Source organism: Puma concolor, chromosome E4 (assembly GCF_028749965.1).
Source record: "Puma concolor isolate L17-30 chromosome E4, mPumCon1.1.hap2, whole genome shotgun sequence".
Lineage (NCBI taxonomy): Eukaryota > Metazoa > Chordata > Mammalia > Carnivora > Felidae > Puma > Puma concolor.
The window spans coordinates 67,054,957-67,073,427 of record NC_141683.1 but is presented as its reverse complement, the minus strand read 5'-3'; the positions used below and the strand labels follow the sequence as shown (position 1 = coordinate 67,073,427).

The 18,471-nt window shown below is 42.0% G+C and overlaps 2 protein-coding genes across 9 annotated transcripts in view; both read left to right on the top strand.

Annotated features, from left to right (window-relative positions):
* AHCTF1 (AT-hook containing transcription factor 1) overlaps positions 1-5,401 on the top strand; it is an 80,509-nt gene extending 75,108 nt beyond the window's left edge. For 7 of the 8 annotated variants that reach the window (XM_086694378.1, XM_086694382.1, XM_086694379.1 and 4 more), the window contains 3 exons: positions 1,960-2,093; positions 4,029-4,111; positions 4,937-5,401. In XM_086694378.1, coding sequence (XP_086550504.1) covers positions 1,960-2,093; positions 4,029-4,111; positions 4,937-5,126 — 407 coding nt within the window. In that variant the 3' untranslated portion in view covers positions 5,127-5,401. Of the gene's footprint in view, positions 1-1,959; positions 2,094-4,028; positions 4,112-4,936 lie in introns of those variants that run through there. The other variant, XR_015246300.1, reaches the window with a different exon arrangement.
* Positions 5,402-6,386: 985 nt separating this feature from the next.
* The window catches only part of LOC112863134 (kinesin-like protein KIF28P), an 81,230-nt gene continuing 69,145 nt past the window's right edge, over positions 6,387-18,471 (top strand). The window contains exons 1-2 of the mRNA XM_086693469.1: positions 6,387-6,477; positions 9,263-9,457. Coding sequence (XP_086549595.1) covers positions 6,394-6,477; positions 9,263-9,457 — 279 coding nt within the window. The 5' untranslated portion in view covers positions 6,387-6,393. The remainder of the gene's footprint in view (positions 6,478-9,262; positions 9,458-18,471) is intronic.

Genomic DNA, 18,471 nt, shown 5'->3' with positions numbered 1-18,471 from the left:
TCACCGGGGTGGCCACCCCCCACGGAGGCTCTGCCCATCCTTCTGCCCTCTCACTGCGCCTCTGTCCCCAATGCTGACTTAAGTCGTATTTTGAAAGCTCTTTGGGGAGGGGTTGGAAGTGCAGGAAGTCCTCTAATCGAAACCCATCAAAGAAACCACCGCTCCCAATGTAGTCAAAAGTGTTTCGCTGGTCGGAAGAACGCGAAGCTTGGCGTTTCAGTGGACTTTGTGTAATTTCTGTTGCTAGCAACAGTTACTGAAGAGGGGCACGCCGTCTGCCTGAGGCCGGAGTGGGTGTATGTTCGCCGGCTGATCTGACTCTCCGCAGCCCGGGGAAGGGTGCTGTTGTCTGCGGTGGGAGACGGAAGTTCAGGGACACAGAGCTTCCCCCCACCCCCTACCCCCCCAGGATAAGTGTCCGTGGAGCCAACTCCTGCTGGCTGCTCAGAGTTGTTAAAGCTGCTTACCAGTACGTTCCTGGCTCTGAAGCCAGGACTTTGGAACTCCTCAAGCCTTAAGTAGCGCTGGAGAGAGATGGATGAGGAATTCACATGCCGACAGGTAGAACAAAGTCTCGTCTGGCTGATACAAGCGCGTGGAAGGTGTGGTGGAGGCCGGATTCTTTGGCACGTGGTAGTGTAGGTTTCTAGTTCCTGATCGCCCTCTGCAGTGCAGGGGGAACCGGAGGTGAAGAGCATGAGCTGGTCTTTGAAAAGGCAGGGCCGCTACAGAGAACCGAATGTTTTCATTTCCTAGGAAGAATATAGATACGTTTCTTTTTAACGTCAGAAGGGGAAGGTCACCACCAGCAACCCCAGCCGTTGCCATTTCTGCCCGTTATCAGCAGGCAGCAGAGAGGACTTTTGGTTCTGACCTCACCTCTGTTTTCTTTTTAAGAATCCTAGACTTTAAAAAGCAGAATTTGACGTCTTACAGAAGTTTTGATTGTCCCGGTCGGTGAAGTAACATTGAACCAGACTTTGAGAATCTTATTTTATGATTTGTAAATTCTGAAAGTCACGACTCCGTGACCAGTGCAGACCTCCACAAAGCACTTGCTGGGCACCCCACACTCTTGTGACCCTGTAATCTTCACAGCGACTCCGTAGGTCCCGATACAGTGATCCCATTTTATAGACACTGAGGCAGAGAGAGTTTTATCTGATTTGCCTTTGGCCCCACAAGTAGAGGATCCAGAAGCTGGAATCTAACCTGTGGCAGACTGGTTTGGCTGCACCTGCCACATCCATCGTGACTTTGCTAATTGCCTTTGATACGGAGACCCGATGGTGAATGTAAATCTGAGAGAACGTCTGTGATGTTTTTAGTTATATGTTCTGGGCCAGTTCTTAATTAAACCATTTTTATTTATCTATGGAATATCTTCCAATCAATCAGCCTGTTTTTTCCTGTACTAGTTACCTTCACTACTTCCATTTTCCCTTTATGACGTGAACTTTTCTGTTGTTCCTTTGGCCAGAACCACTAGTTCAGAATGATCTGGAAAGAAAAAAGTTTTGAGTCTCTTTGAAGATAAAATTACTTTTATAAATAAAAACGTCATCTTTGGAATAGTAGGGATTATGAAGCAAACTAGCTCAGGTTATATAGAAGATTGTTGTTTTCCTTCCCCAGAATGTATGAGGAGCAGTGACGGTTAACACTCCTAGAAAAATAGTTCTGGGTTTGATTCTTTAATTTTTATGTCGTAGCACTATTTAGTTTGGGGCACTAAATGTTCTACACGCCGGATTTACCCAAATGGTGTTGAGATTTTTCCCTGCGTTTGTCTCTCCTCAAGTGGCCACCGTGTCCCCGTTAGTGTTTCCAGGCTTGGAAATGTTCATGTCTTTCCAGCGTGCATCCTCTGTTCCAAGCTTTTAGAAAAAATAGATCTGGAGATACATATACATAGACCTGGATTATAGTGTGTGTTTGTTCTTTCCTACCTTTCTTCAGCTAAAAAAATAGAGGCTCCAGCACAATTGCAAGAACTAGTTTCAGATTTATCTTCTCAGTTTGTCTTCTCACCGCCTACTTTACGGACCAGGCAGAAAAACACATCCAATACATCCAGACTTGGAGATGAACTGGTAAGAAGTGCGTCTTATTCCTTTGTATGCTTGTTTAAACATGCTCTTGGGGTGCCTGGGGGGCTCAGTGGGTGGAGCATCCGACTCTTGATTTCGGCTCAGGGCATGATCCCAGGGTCATGGGATCGGGCCCTGCATCGGGCTCCATGCTGAGCATGGAGTCTGCTTAAGATTCATTCTTTCTGTCTCTCTGTCTCTGTCTCTTCCTGTCTCTCCCTCTGCCCCTCTCCCCAACTCACTCTCTCTTCAAAAAAAAAAAAAAAAAAAAAGCGCTCTTTACTTTTTTAAGCAACGTTTCCTAAATAAACCTCTTTTATTATTTATTTATTTATTTATTTATTTTTCAACGTTTATTTATTTTTGGGACAGAGAGAGAGCATGAACGGGGGAGGGGCAGAGAGAGAGGGAGACACAGAATCGGAAACAGGCTCCAGGCTCTCAGCCATCAGCCCAGAGCCTGACGCAGGGCTCGAACTCACGGACCGTGAGATCGTGACCTGGCTGAAGTCAGACGCTTAACCGACTGCGCCACCCAGGCGCCCCTAAATAAACCTCTTTTAAAAGAGCAGACATTTGGGGTACCTGGGTGGCTCCGTCGGTTAAGCGACTCTTGACTTTGGCTCAGGTCATGATCTCACAGTTCGTGAGTTCAAACCCCGCATCCAGCTCTGTACCGACAGCACAGAACCTACTTGGGATTCTGTCTCCCACTCTCTCTGCCCCTCCCTTGCTGTCTCTCTCAAAAAATAAATAAAAATAAACTTTAAAAATATTTACAAGAGCAGACATTTATACTGAAAGCCCTAAATTGCCTTCTCTGCACTTTGGGGCACCCTCCCTCTGACACGTCTGTGACATGTCGCTGATGGTGTATTACTGGCAGCTGAGGTTTAGATTACCTATTGGGGAAGAGGTTTTTAACTTTTAGCATCTCATCAGAATTCTCTGGATGTGTTTATCTAAAATAGAGGTCCCTGAATGAACTCCCAGGGTGTCACCCATAGACCACACTTGGAAGGACAGTGTTTCAGAGTTGTGCAATCACCTGACTGCGCATAACCCTAAAATGAAAACAGCTCATGGATTGAACTAGTTAGCAACATTAATTCAAAAGCGTTTCTTGAATTACCTGCTATGACCAGTTACTAGGCGAGGGCAGAGACGCCCATGGAAATCACTTGGGCAAATGCCTTGTCTTTCAGGAGCTCAGTTTAAAGAGGCTAAACCACACGTAATTATTTCACAGCCTGATAAGAATCGATTTATACCCAAGTAGCCCTCTAGATAGAAGGTGAAGGAAGCAGGCCTTCCTGGAAGGGAAGACTGTGGACTGCAGAGACCCAGAATGTGGCCGTGCAGGGGGCGGGGGCTCCTTACATACTGCTGCCCAGCCACGTGCATATTGAAGGAAGGATGAAATGAATTCTGGGGAGGAAAAGTAGTCCCTGGTGGCCTGTTCCTTCATGAGGTGAGGAGAGCTTGGATTTGGACAGAGGGCAGCAGACAAGGAAACGTGTGCCTTGGAGACACATTGAACGTATGGATGGGGATGAAGAGTGCCCCTGAATGACCAGAGTTCCTACTGAAACTCTGGGGGGCGGGGGCGCCTGGGTGGCTCACGTTGGTTAAGTGGCCAACTTCAGCCCAGGTCATGATCTCACAGTCTGTGGGTTGGAGCCCCGCGTCGGGCTCTGTGCTGTCGGTGCAGAGTCTGGAGCCTGCTTCGGATCCTCTGTTTCCCTCTGTGCCCCTTCCTTGCTTTCTCTCAAAAATAAACACACATTAAAAAAAAAAAAAAAAAAGTCCATCTGGGACTTGTTGCATCTGAATTCATTAGCACCGTTTGGCGGTATTCCTTGACTCAGGATAGAATTCAGTTTACGTTGCGGATATGTAATTACTGAAGATTTCTCTCTCCAAACTTGTAACCCATAGAAAGATAACACTCAATCAACAGAAACTGTGAGAAAGCAAAAAGTGAAAACCACCAGGACTGCAAAGACCAGACAAGCAAGCAGGTCTGACCTTTTTTGTGCGGTAATTTTTATCCATTTTGTTTTGTGAATTAGATTTGAGAAGAGTCTTGTCTTAGAGAAATCAAGCTCTTCAGAAAAGGGTAATTCTTAGGAGAATCTGTGCGTACCGGCTCCTGGTGATCGCTGGATTTCACCGCGGGAGGACGAGGGAGGACGAGGCGGGTCTCCACAGGGCGGTGAGAGCCCATTCAGCCTTCAAAGCCGGGCTGTGGGGGCGGGGCGGGGCCCACTGGGTCCTTCTGTTCTGGCAGCGGGGGTGGCGGCTCGGCGGCGGGATATGTCATCCTCTCCTTAGTAAAGGTAGGTAACAGTTAGTAAAAATAATTACAAACTTGGCAGTAAAACTTCATTCGTGGGGAAGTTCCTCCAGGTTTATTTGTGCTTAGGCATGGTTGAATTTCATAAAAGCATAAAGTAATCCATTTCATCTTACTTTAAAAACCGACTTAATGTGTCTTTCGACCGTAGGTAATAACACCATTTATACATCAGTTGGCTTTGTGACATATGTGGGGCACTTGCATATTACGGAAGTATGCACAGAATCGCGAACTTGTGCGGTTTGAGGGTTGCCGTTTCTCTCCCGTTCACGGGCCTGCCGGGCTCTCAGCCCATCCAGGTCACGTGGGCCTTTATTCTGCCTCCAGTTACCTTCATGACATAAAGCTTCTTCGCTTCTCTTATAAAATCAGAGCACCAGGAAAGGGTACCCGCTCCTTGAGGCTTTTTTCCAAATACAGTGGGAAAGTGGATTCTGTTTTATATTACAGTGTGTTTATTCTTACTTGAATTGTTTTTGGTTTTCAGAAACAAAGAAGACGACCCCTGGTCCCCTCCTCCAGTGAAGATCAGGCTGATTTCTCCTTTGGGAAGCCCGGTTGACGATGTAAAGAACAAGCCTAGAAAAGCTACCACGGTACCGACGAGAGGTCTGGGAAGGAGCAAGAAGAAACTGTCTTCCTTTCCAAAGCAAGTTTTACGGAGAAAAATGCTGTAATTTTTTTTTCAAGTTTTTAATGTACACCAATTTGTAGAGTCATCAAAATTGTGTGGATTATTAAAAATCATCTAATTTGGAAGAAAATGATTTGTATAAATTACTGTAAATTTTTGTAGACAGAAGCTCTTCAATAAGCAAAGTAACTCCATAAGGAGTGTGATTCTTTTAGTCCAGGCAGTTTTTTCTATTTTATATGAAGACTTCATACATTTATACAGTATGTAAATATGGCTTATTATTGGAATGTTAAATAAAGTGTATACTTCACAGTAGTTTGTGTCTGTTAGATTTTTGAGAGGGGATTTCTGTTTTAATCATGACTTTCTAATGCTAGTAGGCACTGGCCCCATTTCTTTCTCTGCAGTTAATGGTGTTAGGCCAGTCTTAAAACGAGGATGACTGAATAACTATTGATTCTTTTTCAAAGTTGCTATTTTATAATTTATGCACTTTGCTTCTATGATTGAGATTTCTAATCAAAAAATGTATTTTTTTTTTTTTTTTTTTGCTTGTTATTACTATGTTGAAATCAAATTATGGGCATGTAATTTTGCCGCGTTTTGTAGTCTAACACATTTTGTATATTCTACCTCAAATGAGTGATTTTCCAAGTAATGCATTGGTTAAATATAACGTTGGCATTCCTTGTTCAGCAAGCGTAAAGGCTATTTGTCCTTACGGTCTCTTCATTATTCAGAGACTAATTATCCAGGTTAGATTGACCGGTTCACTGCTCACTAGCAACTTCTTGGAAAGGTTTGAGAAGGGGGAATGTGAAACAAGTCCGTTTCGTGGCTGTTCGGCACACCTTGTATGTGTGCCTGCTGTCGACGGAATGACAAGACTGAACAAATTTTTTTATAATACTCTTGCTGTGAAGGAGCTTGCTATCAAATTACAGAAATCCCTTAACATTCAGGTTTTAAAACTGACACATTTTCATAGGACCTCAGGCACAGACTATCGAGGATGGGCCAAGAGTGTGAGTAGAAGTGGGGAAGGGAAAAGGGAAAAGAACAGGACCCTGTCCTCCGCAGTATGACTGTGTGCAATGAAGCGGAGATACTTGATGTGGGCTGTAAAACTCATCAATAAGTAAGTGTTGCAAAATAATTTATAACAGGTCATTGATAGTGTGTAACGAATGGACCATGAATAATTGATTGTCTAGAAACAAACTGCTTTTGTTGGCTAAGCTTTTAATGTTTTAGTGTGAAGCATAAGCAGCGCACTTTCTACCTTATTTTTCTACCAAATAAATAACATGAGTGACGGGAAAATGGTGAAGATGCCTATGCCACGTATGGATAGTGTGACAGTCGCGGTGCGCGTGCGGCCTTTCAGTCAGGTCAGTGATGAATGTTACATCGCCTTGTTGAAATTTTGACTATGACTCATTTTATTAACTTTTTAACAATAGTGATCAAATGTGTAAGCTGCTTGTCATTTATGGAATATTTAAATGAACTTGTTAAATGAGTAATTTAAAGATCTGAACATAATTTAGTAAACACGTAATTTCATTCCTTTGCACAAGTAGCTCAATAAAAAAATTGATGAGAGAAACATACGTACTGTCAAGTTAATAATTTTTTAAACCAGTGCGGTTTGGTCAATGTAGACGTGTTGTTTTTAGTAAATGTACTTCTCCTCTCCTCAGTAATAGCAGATCATAAGCAAATAAGTTGCCGGTTCGGGATGAATTCTGTAGATTTTAAGTGCATTTACGCATACACGTATTTATGTAACTACCACTGGTCATTCAACTGTGTTGCTACAACACTAAGATACAGATTATACTTGTTCTGGGACCCTGCATGCTGATTATTAGTGCAGTAGTTAGGTTTTAAGAGAATTCTGAACAGTTGGCCCATTCAGCACGCTTTTGGCTGCTCTGGATCAAACACCACTAAAGCGTGCAGTCCTGTGTGAGTAAATGGTAGTAGTATGTATCGCCATGGTAAGGCAAGCAATGTGGGCCCCCAGAGACAGATTGGGTCTAGTGAAAACTCCTGGAGATAGAAGCATTCAGGATGACCCAAAGAACAAGATTTGGACAAGGGTATGCTAGAGGGAGCAAACATGCAAAGGGCGTACCGGACGGTAATAACTGGTCCGCGGCGGCAGACGACGAACGTGACGGAGACCTTCCAGGAGGTCTTGTTTTCCTGCTCGGACCTTGTACAACCCGATGCTTTTCCTCTCTTGTCCATCAGCATTCAGTACTGTCCTGCACATTTTCAGTTTGTGTCCATTGTTTCCCGTCTCTTAGCATTCATCTGTGTCACAGAAAATATTTTAGCAGCCAGGCAGATATGTAATTAGACAGCTTTAGGGATAGAGACAGCAGTGACCAAGGCAGTGTGATACTGGCACGATGACAGACCTGCAGGTTAATGTGTAGAAACAGAGTCTAAAAATCTTCCCAGGCCTTCACGGCCAACTGATTTTCAACAAGGCTGCCAAGCGGTCATGGAAAAACTTGGTAGCTACATGCAAAAAATGAACTTGAGGGTGCCTGGGTGGCTCAGTCAGTTGAGCATCCGACTTCAGCTTAGGTCATGATCTTGCGGTTTGTGAGTTCAAGCCCCGTGTCAGGCTCTGTGCTGACAGCTCCGAGCCTGGAGCCTGCTTAGGATTCTGTCTCCCTATCTCTCTGCTCCTTCCCTGTTCACGCTCTGTCTCTCTCAAAAATAAACATTTAAAAAAACAAAACAAAAAACTTGGACCCTTACCTCACACCATGTACGAAAATTAACACAAAATGGACCAAAGACCCAAATATAAGAGCTAGAAGTACAAAGTACAAAAAAACACATAGTAAATATTCGTGACTTTGGATTCTCCGATTCCTTTAAAAGGAACCATTTCTGAGATCAGTGACATTTTTCATGACTCCAGGTGGGTTCATCTCAGCTGTCTTACTTCCCAGCACCCCCTGCACCCCCACCAACTCTGCAAACTAGAAGGCCTATAATTTAACCATTATCAAGACAGACCTCCTCCCGATTGCCTTTCATCACACCCTCTTCTGTTCCTGAGTGTGCCATTAGGGCCCACTTCTGTTAAGAGGAAATCAAGCCACCTTTGAGAAGAGAGGAGTTGCTATCCCCCTAGGCAGCGTGTCTAATGCTGGGCTCTGGGTCTGGAGGTGGGAACAAGCAGCTTCCGTTTTGGAAGCCCCAGCACGTGAGGAATGTGGGACAGCAGTCTGAGATCCTCAGCTGATCCCCCCCCCCCCCCCCCCCCCCCCCGGCATGGGACCACCACCTCGGGCCGGGGCAAGGACAGCCAGCACCCTTGTATTCTCAGCATGACATAACAAAGTGGAGCCTCCCTGCATGCGTGGGCACTGGGTGCAAGAAGGCATCCCACCTCTCACCAAGACCCTCCCTGCACTTAGCCTCCGCAACAGGCTGATGGGGGCAGGACGTGAAATGCTGATATCATGCTCCTGCCGGGAAGAAAGCCCTGCGACTGGAATCTGGGGGGAGAGGGAGCCTTGTGGTCGGGGCTCCAGCAGTCTGGAGCGGAGTCTCCACCTGGCTCAGCGGGCAGGGGGAAGAAGGCATGGTCTCACTTCACACACCAGATTCCACCTTAACATTTTTGATACAATTCCTTTGAATAGATGTTTTGTCATTGGCTGTTTGCCCTTAGGACCATTACCAGAGTCTTGAAATGGTTGTTTTTCCATTTTCATTTTTTCTTTAATGATTTTCACCAGTCTCACTGGCGCGTGAAACAGGGAAGAAGCTCTCTGTTGCTATCGTTATCGCCATTAGTATAGTTGGGTGTTAGGCTACTCTCAGAAAATTAATATGACTAGAGATAAGACTCAAAAATTCTGAGTGAAAGAGTCACTGTTTGTCATAACGGCTGCTAAGAATAACACCAAGAAGAACCCCTTTCTCAAAATTAGGATTGTGAACTGGCACTTATTTAAATACACAAGTTCAAATGGCATTTATAACAAAACACTTCACCAATGTTAAAACACACACACGGAGAACAAAATGAATCGATGGTAAGTTCCTGCCTTAATTTTTTACAAGGTGTGTATAAAGACTTGCAAAACAGCTTGGAAGACAGAGATACTACAATGATTGACCGAATTTGTAATTTGACTGTAGAGAGAGAAGAATTCTGGGAGCAAATGTGTGATTTCCATGCATTCCAGAACCACCACAACCATACAAGACCCTAAGAATCCAGAACATAGGAAGACGTTTACTTTTGACCTGGCCTATTGGTCTCACGATGGATTTCAAAAGGATAAAGATGGTGTGTTTATTTCAACTGATCCTAGCAGTAAATTTGCAAGCCAGGTAAATTGCTTTAAAACACAACTTCAAAGGAAGTTTATTTGTTTTTAAATAAAATGTTAATAGGACAGTACAATTGTGTAATACAAGCATGGTACGATATATACTTCCATTTGAGAGTTGATTTTAAATTAATTCCTTTTTCATGCTAAACATGGGGTCCAAAAGTGCAGCTATTGTCTAAATAATTTTTAGGCACTCAAATCAATTGATTTCCCAACATATTGGCATATTTTAAAAAAGAAGCATCAGTTATATTTTGCCCGAGATAAAATAAGCAAAATATGTGATGCACTCAGCATTTAAGAACACTTGTTTTATCAAGTATTTATCGTGTGCTTTGCATTATTCCATAATAAAGTTGCCCACAACTTGGTATGGGGAGACTTATGGTGCATTAAAAAATGTTACAGGTTCTGTGATAGGAATATGGGTTATGATGGGGTACGATGGAGAGGTGATCATTTCAATCTGGACAAAGCTCACGAAGTTTCTTGGATCTGGGTGTGTATAGTTTCCATCAAATTTGGAACACTTTCAACTCATTTTTTCAAATCTCTTTCTGCTGCCCACCTTATTCCTTCTGTGATTCCGATCGCCCTTGCCCCACAGGTCACTGAGACTCTGTTTATTTCCCCCAAAACTTTTCTCTCCATTCTTGTCTGCCTAGTTGTCTTTCAAAGACAGCTGAAAGCTTGCAGATTTATTAAACCACTCCTAAAAATAGCCTCTATCAAGTAGCTCTGACTTCACAAACTCACTGAAAGGGCCTCATGGCCCCTCGAATGCACTTTGAGAACAACCATCCTAGATAAATCAGTAAAAATCAATAAAAAAATCAAACAGAATTACAACTAATCAGTCAGTTGTGGGGAAATGGGATCATGAAGCATTCAAAACAAGGCAGGAAAAGTGGGGAAAAGTTAAAAGGAGATGGGATAAGTAGAATACAAATAGCAAGATGGTAGACTTAATGCCAGCCATATTAGTTATTACACCAAATGTAAATAAACATGCCAACTAAAAGTCAGATGATCAGATTTGATAGGAAAAACCAGATCCAACTACATCTGTCTGTCGAAACCCAACTTAAAAATAGATACTACCATGTAAACACTATGAAAAGAAAACTACAGAGAAAACTACTATATCACATAAAGTAGACTTCGAACAAGAAACATTCTATAATGATAATTCATTAAGAACACATTCCATTATGGGGTGCCTGGGTGGCTCAGTTGGTTAAGCGTCCCACTATTGATTTTAGGCTCAGGTCATCATCTCACAGTCCATGAATTTGAGCCCCACATCGGGTTCTGTGCTGACAGCATGGAGCCTGCTTGGGATTCTCTGTCTCTCTCTCCGCCCTTCCCTGCTCACATGCTCTCCCTCAAAAACAAACATTAAAAAAAAAAATTAAATAATTCATAGATCAAGGAAAAACCACAAATTAGTAAATACTTTGAATAAAAGTTTAAGGGGTGCCTGGGTGGCACCGTCAGTTGAGTGTCTGACTTTGGCTCAGGTCTGCTCTTACCATTTGTGAGTTCAAGCCCCGCAACGGGGCTCTGTGCTGACAGCTCAGAACCTGGAGCTCACTTTAGATTCTGTGTCCCCCTCTCTCTCTGCCCCTCCCCACTCACACTCTGTGTCTCTCTTTCTCAAAAATAAATAAACATTTTAAAAAACTGAATAAAAATTTAAAAATTTATCAAAGTTTGTGGAACACAGCTACCACAGGGCTTAGAAAAATTTTATAGCATTAAGTTATTAGAGAAGCACAATCTTGAGTCTTCCACCTAATAATTTAGAAAAAGAAGAGCAAATTAAACACAAAGCAAGCAGAGGAAGAAATAAGGATAAAAACAGTAATTAATGCAAAACATTAAAATAATAGGAAAAGTCTATGAACTTTGTCAAAGCTAATTCTTTCAAAAGATGAATAAGGGGCGCCTGGGTGGCTCAGTCAGTTAAGCGTCCGACTTCGGCTCAGGTCATGATCTCGCGGTTCGTGAGTTCCAGCCCCGTGTCAGGCTCTGTACTGATGGCTCAGAGCCTGGAGCCTGTTTCAGATTCTGTGTCTTCCTCTCTCTCTGACCCTCCCCCGTTCATGCTCTCTCTGTCTCAAAAATAAATAAATGTTTAAAAAAAATTTTTTTTAAAAGATGAATAAAATTGAATCTCTACCCCAATTGGTTAAGAAAAAAACATAACGGGCGCCTGGGTGGCGCAGTCGGTTAAGCGTCCGACTTCAGCCAGGTCACGATCTCGCGGTCCGTGAGTTCGAGCCCCGCGTCGGGCTCTGGGCTGATGGCTCGGAGCCTGGAGCCTGTTTCCGATTCTGTGTCTCCCTCTCTCTCTGCCCCTCCCCCATTCATGCTCTCTCTCTGTCCCAAAAATAAATAAACGTTGAAAATAAATAAATAAATAAATAAAAGAAAAAAACATAACAGTACCAAGATGAGAAATGAAAGAGAGTCATCACAACAAATCTTACAGACATTTAAAAAAAATGGGACTACTGTGAAAAACTTATTGCTAATACATTCAACAAGTTAGATGAAATGATACAAGCCACCAAAGGTCACACAAAAACAGATAATTCAAATAGCCCTCAAGAAATTGAATTTATGGTTAAAACCTTCTAACAAAGAAAATTCTAGGCCAAGATGCCTTTCCTGTGAATTCTACCAAAGGAAGAAATAATGAGAAATCTTTAAAAAAAAATCTTAGAGCTGACAGAAGATGGAACATTCATTTTTTGAAGACAATATTACACCAAAAACAGCCCAAGATTACAAAAACACTGCAATGTCTATCATGAAGACAGACACAAAAATTCACAAAATTTCAGTGAATAGAATCCAACAAAAGATTTAAAAAACTATATATATATATATATATATATATATATATATATATGGTGCAAAAGGTACAAAGCGTGTATCTATATATAAAATCAATCAAGTGGGACTTTTCCTGGTAATTTAAGACTGGCTAAACATTTGAATAGCAAAGTAATTCATCATAAGAACACAATACAGGGGTGGAATATAGGGTCAGATGCAGAAAAAGCATTTGACAAAATTCAACACCCAATCAGAATTAAAACTCTCAGTAAACTTAAAATAGGAGAGAACTTCCTGGAAATCAAACTTCCCTGAAGAGAGGGTAAAGATGGCGGAGGATTAGGGTGACCCTAAACTTGCTTCCTCCCCCGATCAGCTAGATAAATATCAAATCGTTCTAAACACCCAAGAAATCGATCAGAAGTCTTAGAGAACAAGGTTGCACATCTACAAACAGAAAAAAAGTACAAACAAAAAAGGTGCAAACAAACAAAAAAGGTACAAACAAAAAGTACAAAAGTCTACAAACAAAAAAAAAGTAGGAACTGTGGAGAGTTGATTTGTGAGAGAAAAGAGCCGGTGGGTGCTGCAGGGGTAAGGATCCCTGATCACAGAGAGCTGAGCTAAGAGTGAAGAAAAAAAAAAAAAGAATGAATGAAAACAGGCACAGGGAATTCCATAAGAAAACTCCCCCAAAACCATTGGTGGGGAAAAAGGAGAGGGTTTCTATACCACCAGTTTTCTATAAACAGTGGAACACAGAGTCTGAAGTTTCAGAGGTCAGTGCTTGGCAGTACTCCAGAGAGGTAGCAGGGCAGAGACAGGGAAGTGGGCAGCATCATCTGATGATCCCCTGGGTCACCCAGGGAGAAGCAGTTCCACTGCTTGGTGTGCATTTGGTAGAGGCCACAGGGCCTCTCCATAGGGAAGACCAGGTGGGCACAATCAAGCTGCCCCATTCATTCACCAGTATACAAAGACTCCAGCTAAGGGCAGCAAACCTGGCACCTTACCATAAACTCTGAGCCACTGCCACTGTGCGGTCATGTGACTATTTCCTGGGACAAGGTGGTATGCACCACGGTATGGCAAGACCCTCCCCTAGAGGATCAGCATGGGCCCAAGCAGAGGCGGGGGGGGGGGGGTCTCTGAAGTGTGGGGTTTTGAAATATAGCCATGCCTGAGATAAAACTCTGGAGGGAGGCACCATCTGGTAGGTGGACAGCTAGGACACAGAGAAGGGGAAGGCAGGGAGCTGATGGAAGTGGTAGACACAGGTGGAGTGATGGATCGTGCATGTCTACAAGGGTGTGAACTTCCCAGTCTGGAGACTAGATACCAGAGGGAAGCCATGTTCACCCCTAGCTCACTCACACAGATCCACCCCAGTGAGCTAAACAGCGCCACCAAATGGAGAATGGAGCCATTTCACCTAGCCCTACCCACTGCGCCCTCCAAACACATCTCCACTAGGGCAAGTTGACCTGAGAATCAGAGCAGCAGCCCCCCAACCAACCGCACAGAAGACCAGCACAAACCCTTTCCACACCCTAAGTCTACTGACTGTAGACTGCTGCAAAGCTTCAACTCTAGAGGAAACAGAATCTAGCTTCCTTTGGGATTTTTTTTGTTTTTGCTTCTGGTTTTGCTTTTTTCTTGGATACAGAAAGCAAATTTTTCCAAAAAAATTTTTTATCTTTGTTTTATTTTTTCTATCAAGTTTCTCTTACCATGCAGCCCAAAACACACCTACGACCTATCTTCCTTTATTATTTTAAGAATTTTTTTTAATTTAAATTTTATTATTTTTTTCTTTTTCTTTTTTCCCTCCAAAATGAAAGCCAGCAATTTAATTAATACAGATATAAGTAAGATGTCTGAACTAGAATTTAGAACAACAATTATAAGGATTCTAGCTGGGCTTGAGAAAAAGCGTAGAAGACATTACAGAATCCTTTAGAGATAAAAGACCTAAAATCTTGTCAGGCTGAAATTAAAAATGCTATAACCAAGATGCAAACCTGAATGGATACCATAACAGCGAGGATGGATGAAGCAGAGGAACAAATTAGTGATACAGAAGATAAAATTATGGAAAATAATGAAGCTAAAAAGAAGCGGGAAACATGGGGCGCCTGGGTGGCGCAGTCGGTTAAGCGTCCGACTTCAGCCACTGGTCACGATCTCGCGGTCCGTGAGTTCGAGCCCCGCGTCGGGCTCTGGGCTGATGGCTCGGAGCCTGGAGCCTGTTTCCGATTCTGTGTCTCCCTCTCTCTCTGCCCCTCCCCCGTTCATGCTCTGTCTCTCTCTGTCCCAAAAAATAAAATAAGAAACGTTGAAAAAAAAAAATTTAAAAAAAAAAAAAAAAAAAAAGAAGCGGGAAACAAAGGTAATGGATCACAGTGGGAACTCAGTGACTTATTAAAACAGAATAACATTTGAATCATAGGAGTCCAAGAAGATGAAGAGAGAGAAAAAGGGGCAGAAGGTTTATGTGAGTAAATCATAGCTGAAAACTTCCCTAACCTGAGGAAGGACAAAGACATCAAAATCCACAAAGCACAGATAACTCCCATTAAATTCAACAAAAGCCAGCCAACACCAAGGCATATCATAGTCAATTTTACAAAATACACAGACAAGGAAAGAATCCTGAAAGCATCAAGGGGGAAAAAAGTCCTTAACCTACAAAGGAAGACAGATCAGGTTCGCAGCAGATCTGTCCACAGAAACTTGGCAGGCCAGAAGGGAATGGCAGGATATATTCAATGTGCTGAAAGGGAAAAATATGCAGTCAAGAATACATTATCCAGCAAGGCTGTCATTCAGAATAAAAGGAGAGATAAACAGTCTCTCAGCCAAATAAAAACTAATGGAGTTCATAACCACTAAACCAGCCCTGCAAGAAATATTAAGAGGGACTCTCTGAGTTGGGGGGTGGGGGAGGTAAAGGCCAAAAACAACAAAGACTAGAAATAAATAGAGAACATCACTAGAAACACCAGCTTTATAGGTAACACAATGGCACTTAACTCATATCTTTCAATAATCACCCTGAATGTAAATGGACAAAATGCTCCAGTCAAAAGACATAGGGTGTCAAGACCCATCTATGTGCTGCCTACAGGAGACTGATTTTAGACCCAAAGACATTAGCAAACTGAAAGTGAGGGGATGGAGAACCGTCTATCATGCTAATGGATGCCAAAAGAAAGCCAAACTAGATTTTTTTAAAAAAAGACAGTAACGGGGCGCCTGGCTGGTGCAGTCGGTTAAACGTCCGACTTCAGCCAGGTCACGACCTCGCGGTCCGTGAGTTCGAGCCCCGCGTCGGGCTCTGGGCTGATGGCTCAGAGCCTGGAGCCTGTTTCTGATTCTGTGTCTCCCTCTCTCTCTGCCCCTCCCCCGTTCATGCTCTGTCTCTCTCTGTCCCAAAAATAAATAAACGTTGAAAAAAAAAAAAGAGATTTAAAAAAGACAGTAACAAGAAATAAAGAAAGGCCCTATCTCACAATAAAGGGGTCTATCCAACGAGAAGATCTTACAATTGTAAATATTTACACCCCCAACGTGGGCATATTTGTGCCCCCAAATATATAAATCAATTACTAACAAACATAAAGAAACTCATTGATAATAATACAATAATAGTAGGGGACTTTAACATCCCGCTTACAACAATGGGCAGATCATCTGAGCAGAAAATCAACAAGGAAACAATGGCTTTGAATGACACACTGTACCAGATGGACTTAACAGATATATTCAGAACATTCCAACCTAAAGCAGCAGAATATACATTCTTTCCGAGTGTACACAGAACATTCTCCAGAACAGATCACATACTGGGTCACAAACCAACCCTCAACAAGGACAAAAAGACTGAGATCATACCATGCATATTTTCAGACCAAAACACTATAAAACTTGAAGTCAACCACAAGAACAAAACTTGGAAAGAACACAAATACGTGAAGGTTAAAGAACATCCTATTAAATTGGGGCACCTGGGTGGCTCAGTTAATTAAGCATCTGACTCTTGATTTTGGTTCAGGTCATGATCTCACCATTCATGAGATTGAGCCCAATGTCACGCTCTATGCTGACAGTGTGGAGCCTGCTCAGGATTTGCTCTCTTTCTTATTCTATGCCCCTCCCCCACTCTCTAAAGGAATGAATGAATGAATAAATAAACAAACAAACAAACAAACAATAAAAAAAAGAGAACATCCTACTAAAAAATGAATGGATTTGCCAGGAAATTAAAAGAAGAAATAAAAAAATACATGAAAGAAAATGAAAATGAAAACATGACAGTCCATGACCTTTGGGATACAGCAAAGGCATTCCTAAGAGGGAAGTATATTGCAATACAGGTCTACCTCAAGAAGCAAGAACGATCTCAAATACACAACCTAACCTTACACCTAAGGGAGCTAGAAAAGGAACAGAAAATAAAGCCTGAAGCCAGGAGAAGAAGGGAAATAATAAAGACTAGAGCAGGAGTAAATAACATAGAAACAAAAAACATCCAGTAGTAGAACAGATCTACAAAACTAAGAGCTGGTTCTTTAAAAGAATTAATAAGATTGATAAACCTCTAGTAAGACTATCAAAAAGAAAAAACTCAAATAAATAAAATTACAAATGAAAGGGGAGAGATCAGAACACCTCAGAAATACAAACAATTATAAGAGAATATTATGAAAAATTATATGCCAACAAATTGGGCAATCTGGAAGAGATGGATAAATTACTAGAAACAGATAAACTACCAAACTGAAACAGGAAGAAATAGAAAATTTGAACAGACCCATAACCAGCAAAGAAATTGAAACAGTAATCAAAAATATCCCAACAAACAAAAGTCCAGGGCCAGATGGCTTCCATTTCTACCAGACATTTAAAGGAAAGTTAATACCTATTCTTCTGAAACTGTTCCAAAAAATAGAAATGGAAGGAAAACTTCCAAACTCCTTTTATGAGGCCAGCATTACCTTGATTCCAAAACCAGACAAAGACCCCACTAAAAAGGAAAATTAGAAACCAATATCCCTGATGAACATAAATGTCAAAATTCCCAACAAGATACCAGCAAATTGAATCCAACAGTACATTAAAATAATTATTCACCATAATCAAGAGGGATTTATTCCTGGGCTGCAGGTTGGCTCAATATTTGCAAATTAATCAACATGATACACTACATTAATAAAGGAAAGGATAAGAACTATACGATCCTCTCAACAGATGCAGAGAAAGCATTTGGTAAAATACAGCATCCATTCTTAATAAAAACCCTCAAGAAATTAGGGATAGATGGAACATACTTCCACATAACAAAGATGAACCCAAGGAAGTCCACACCAAGACAATAATTAAAATGTCAAAAATTAAAGAATCTAAAGAACAGCAAGAGAAAAGCAAATGGTTATATACAAGGGAAACCCCCATAAGCCTATCAGCTGATTTTTCAGCAGAAACTTGGCAGGACAGAAGTGAGTGGCAGAAAGGAAAGTGCAGAAAGAAAAAAAAAACCTACAACCAAGAACACTCTACCTGGGGAGATTATCATTTAGAACTGAAGAAGAGATAGCTTTCCAGGCAAAAATTAAAAATTAAAAAAGTTCATCAGCACTTAACCAGCCTTATAAGAAATGTTAAGAAGACTTCTTTAAGTGGAAAAGAAAAGGCCATATATAGAAGAAAATTATGAAAGGAAAATTTTCACTGGTAAAAGCAAATGTATAATAAAGGTAGTAGATCAATTACTTGTAAGGCCCGTATAAAAGTTAAAAAACAAAAGTGGCTGGGGCGTCTGGGTGGCTCAGTCGGTTGAGCGACTGACTTCGGCTCAGGTCTTGATCTCATGGTTTGTGAGTTCGGGCCCCGCATTGGGCTCTGTGCTGACAGCTCAGAGCCTGGAGCCTACTTCTGATTCTGTGTCTCCCTCTCTCTCTCGCTGCCCCTCCCCCACCCACGCTTGATTTTTGGCTCAGGTCATGATCTCATAGTTCGTGAGTTCAAGCCCTGTGTCAGGCTCCGCAGTGACTGTGGAAACTGCTTGGGATTCTGTCTCTCTCTCTCCCTCTGTTCCTCCCCCACTTGTGTACTAATTCTCTCTCTCAAAATAAATAAATAAGCATTAAAAAAAATAATTACTTTAAA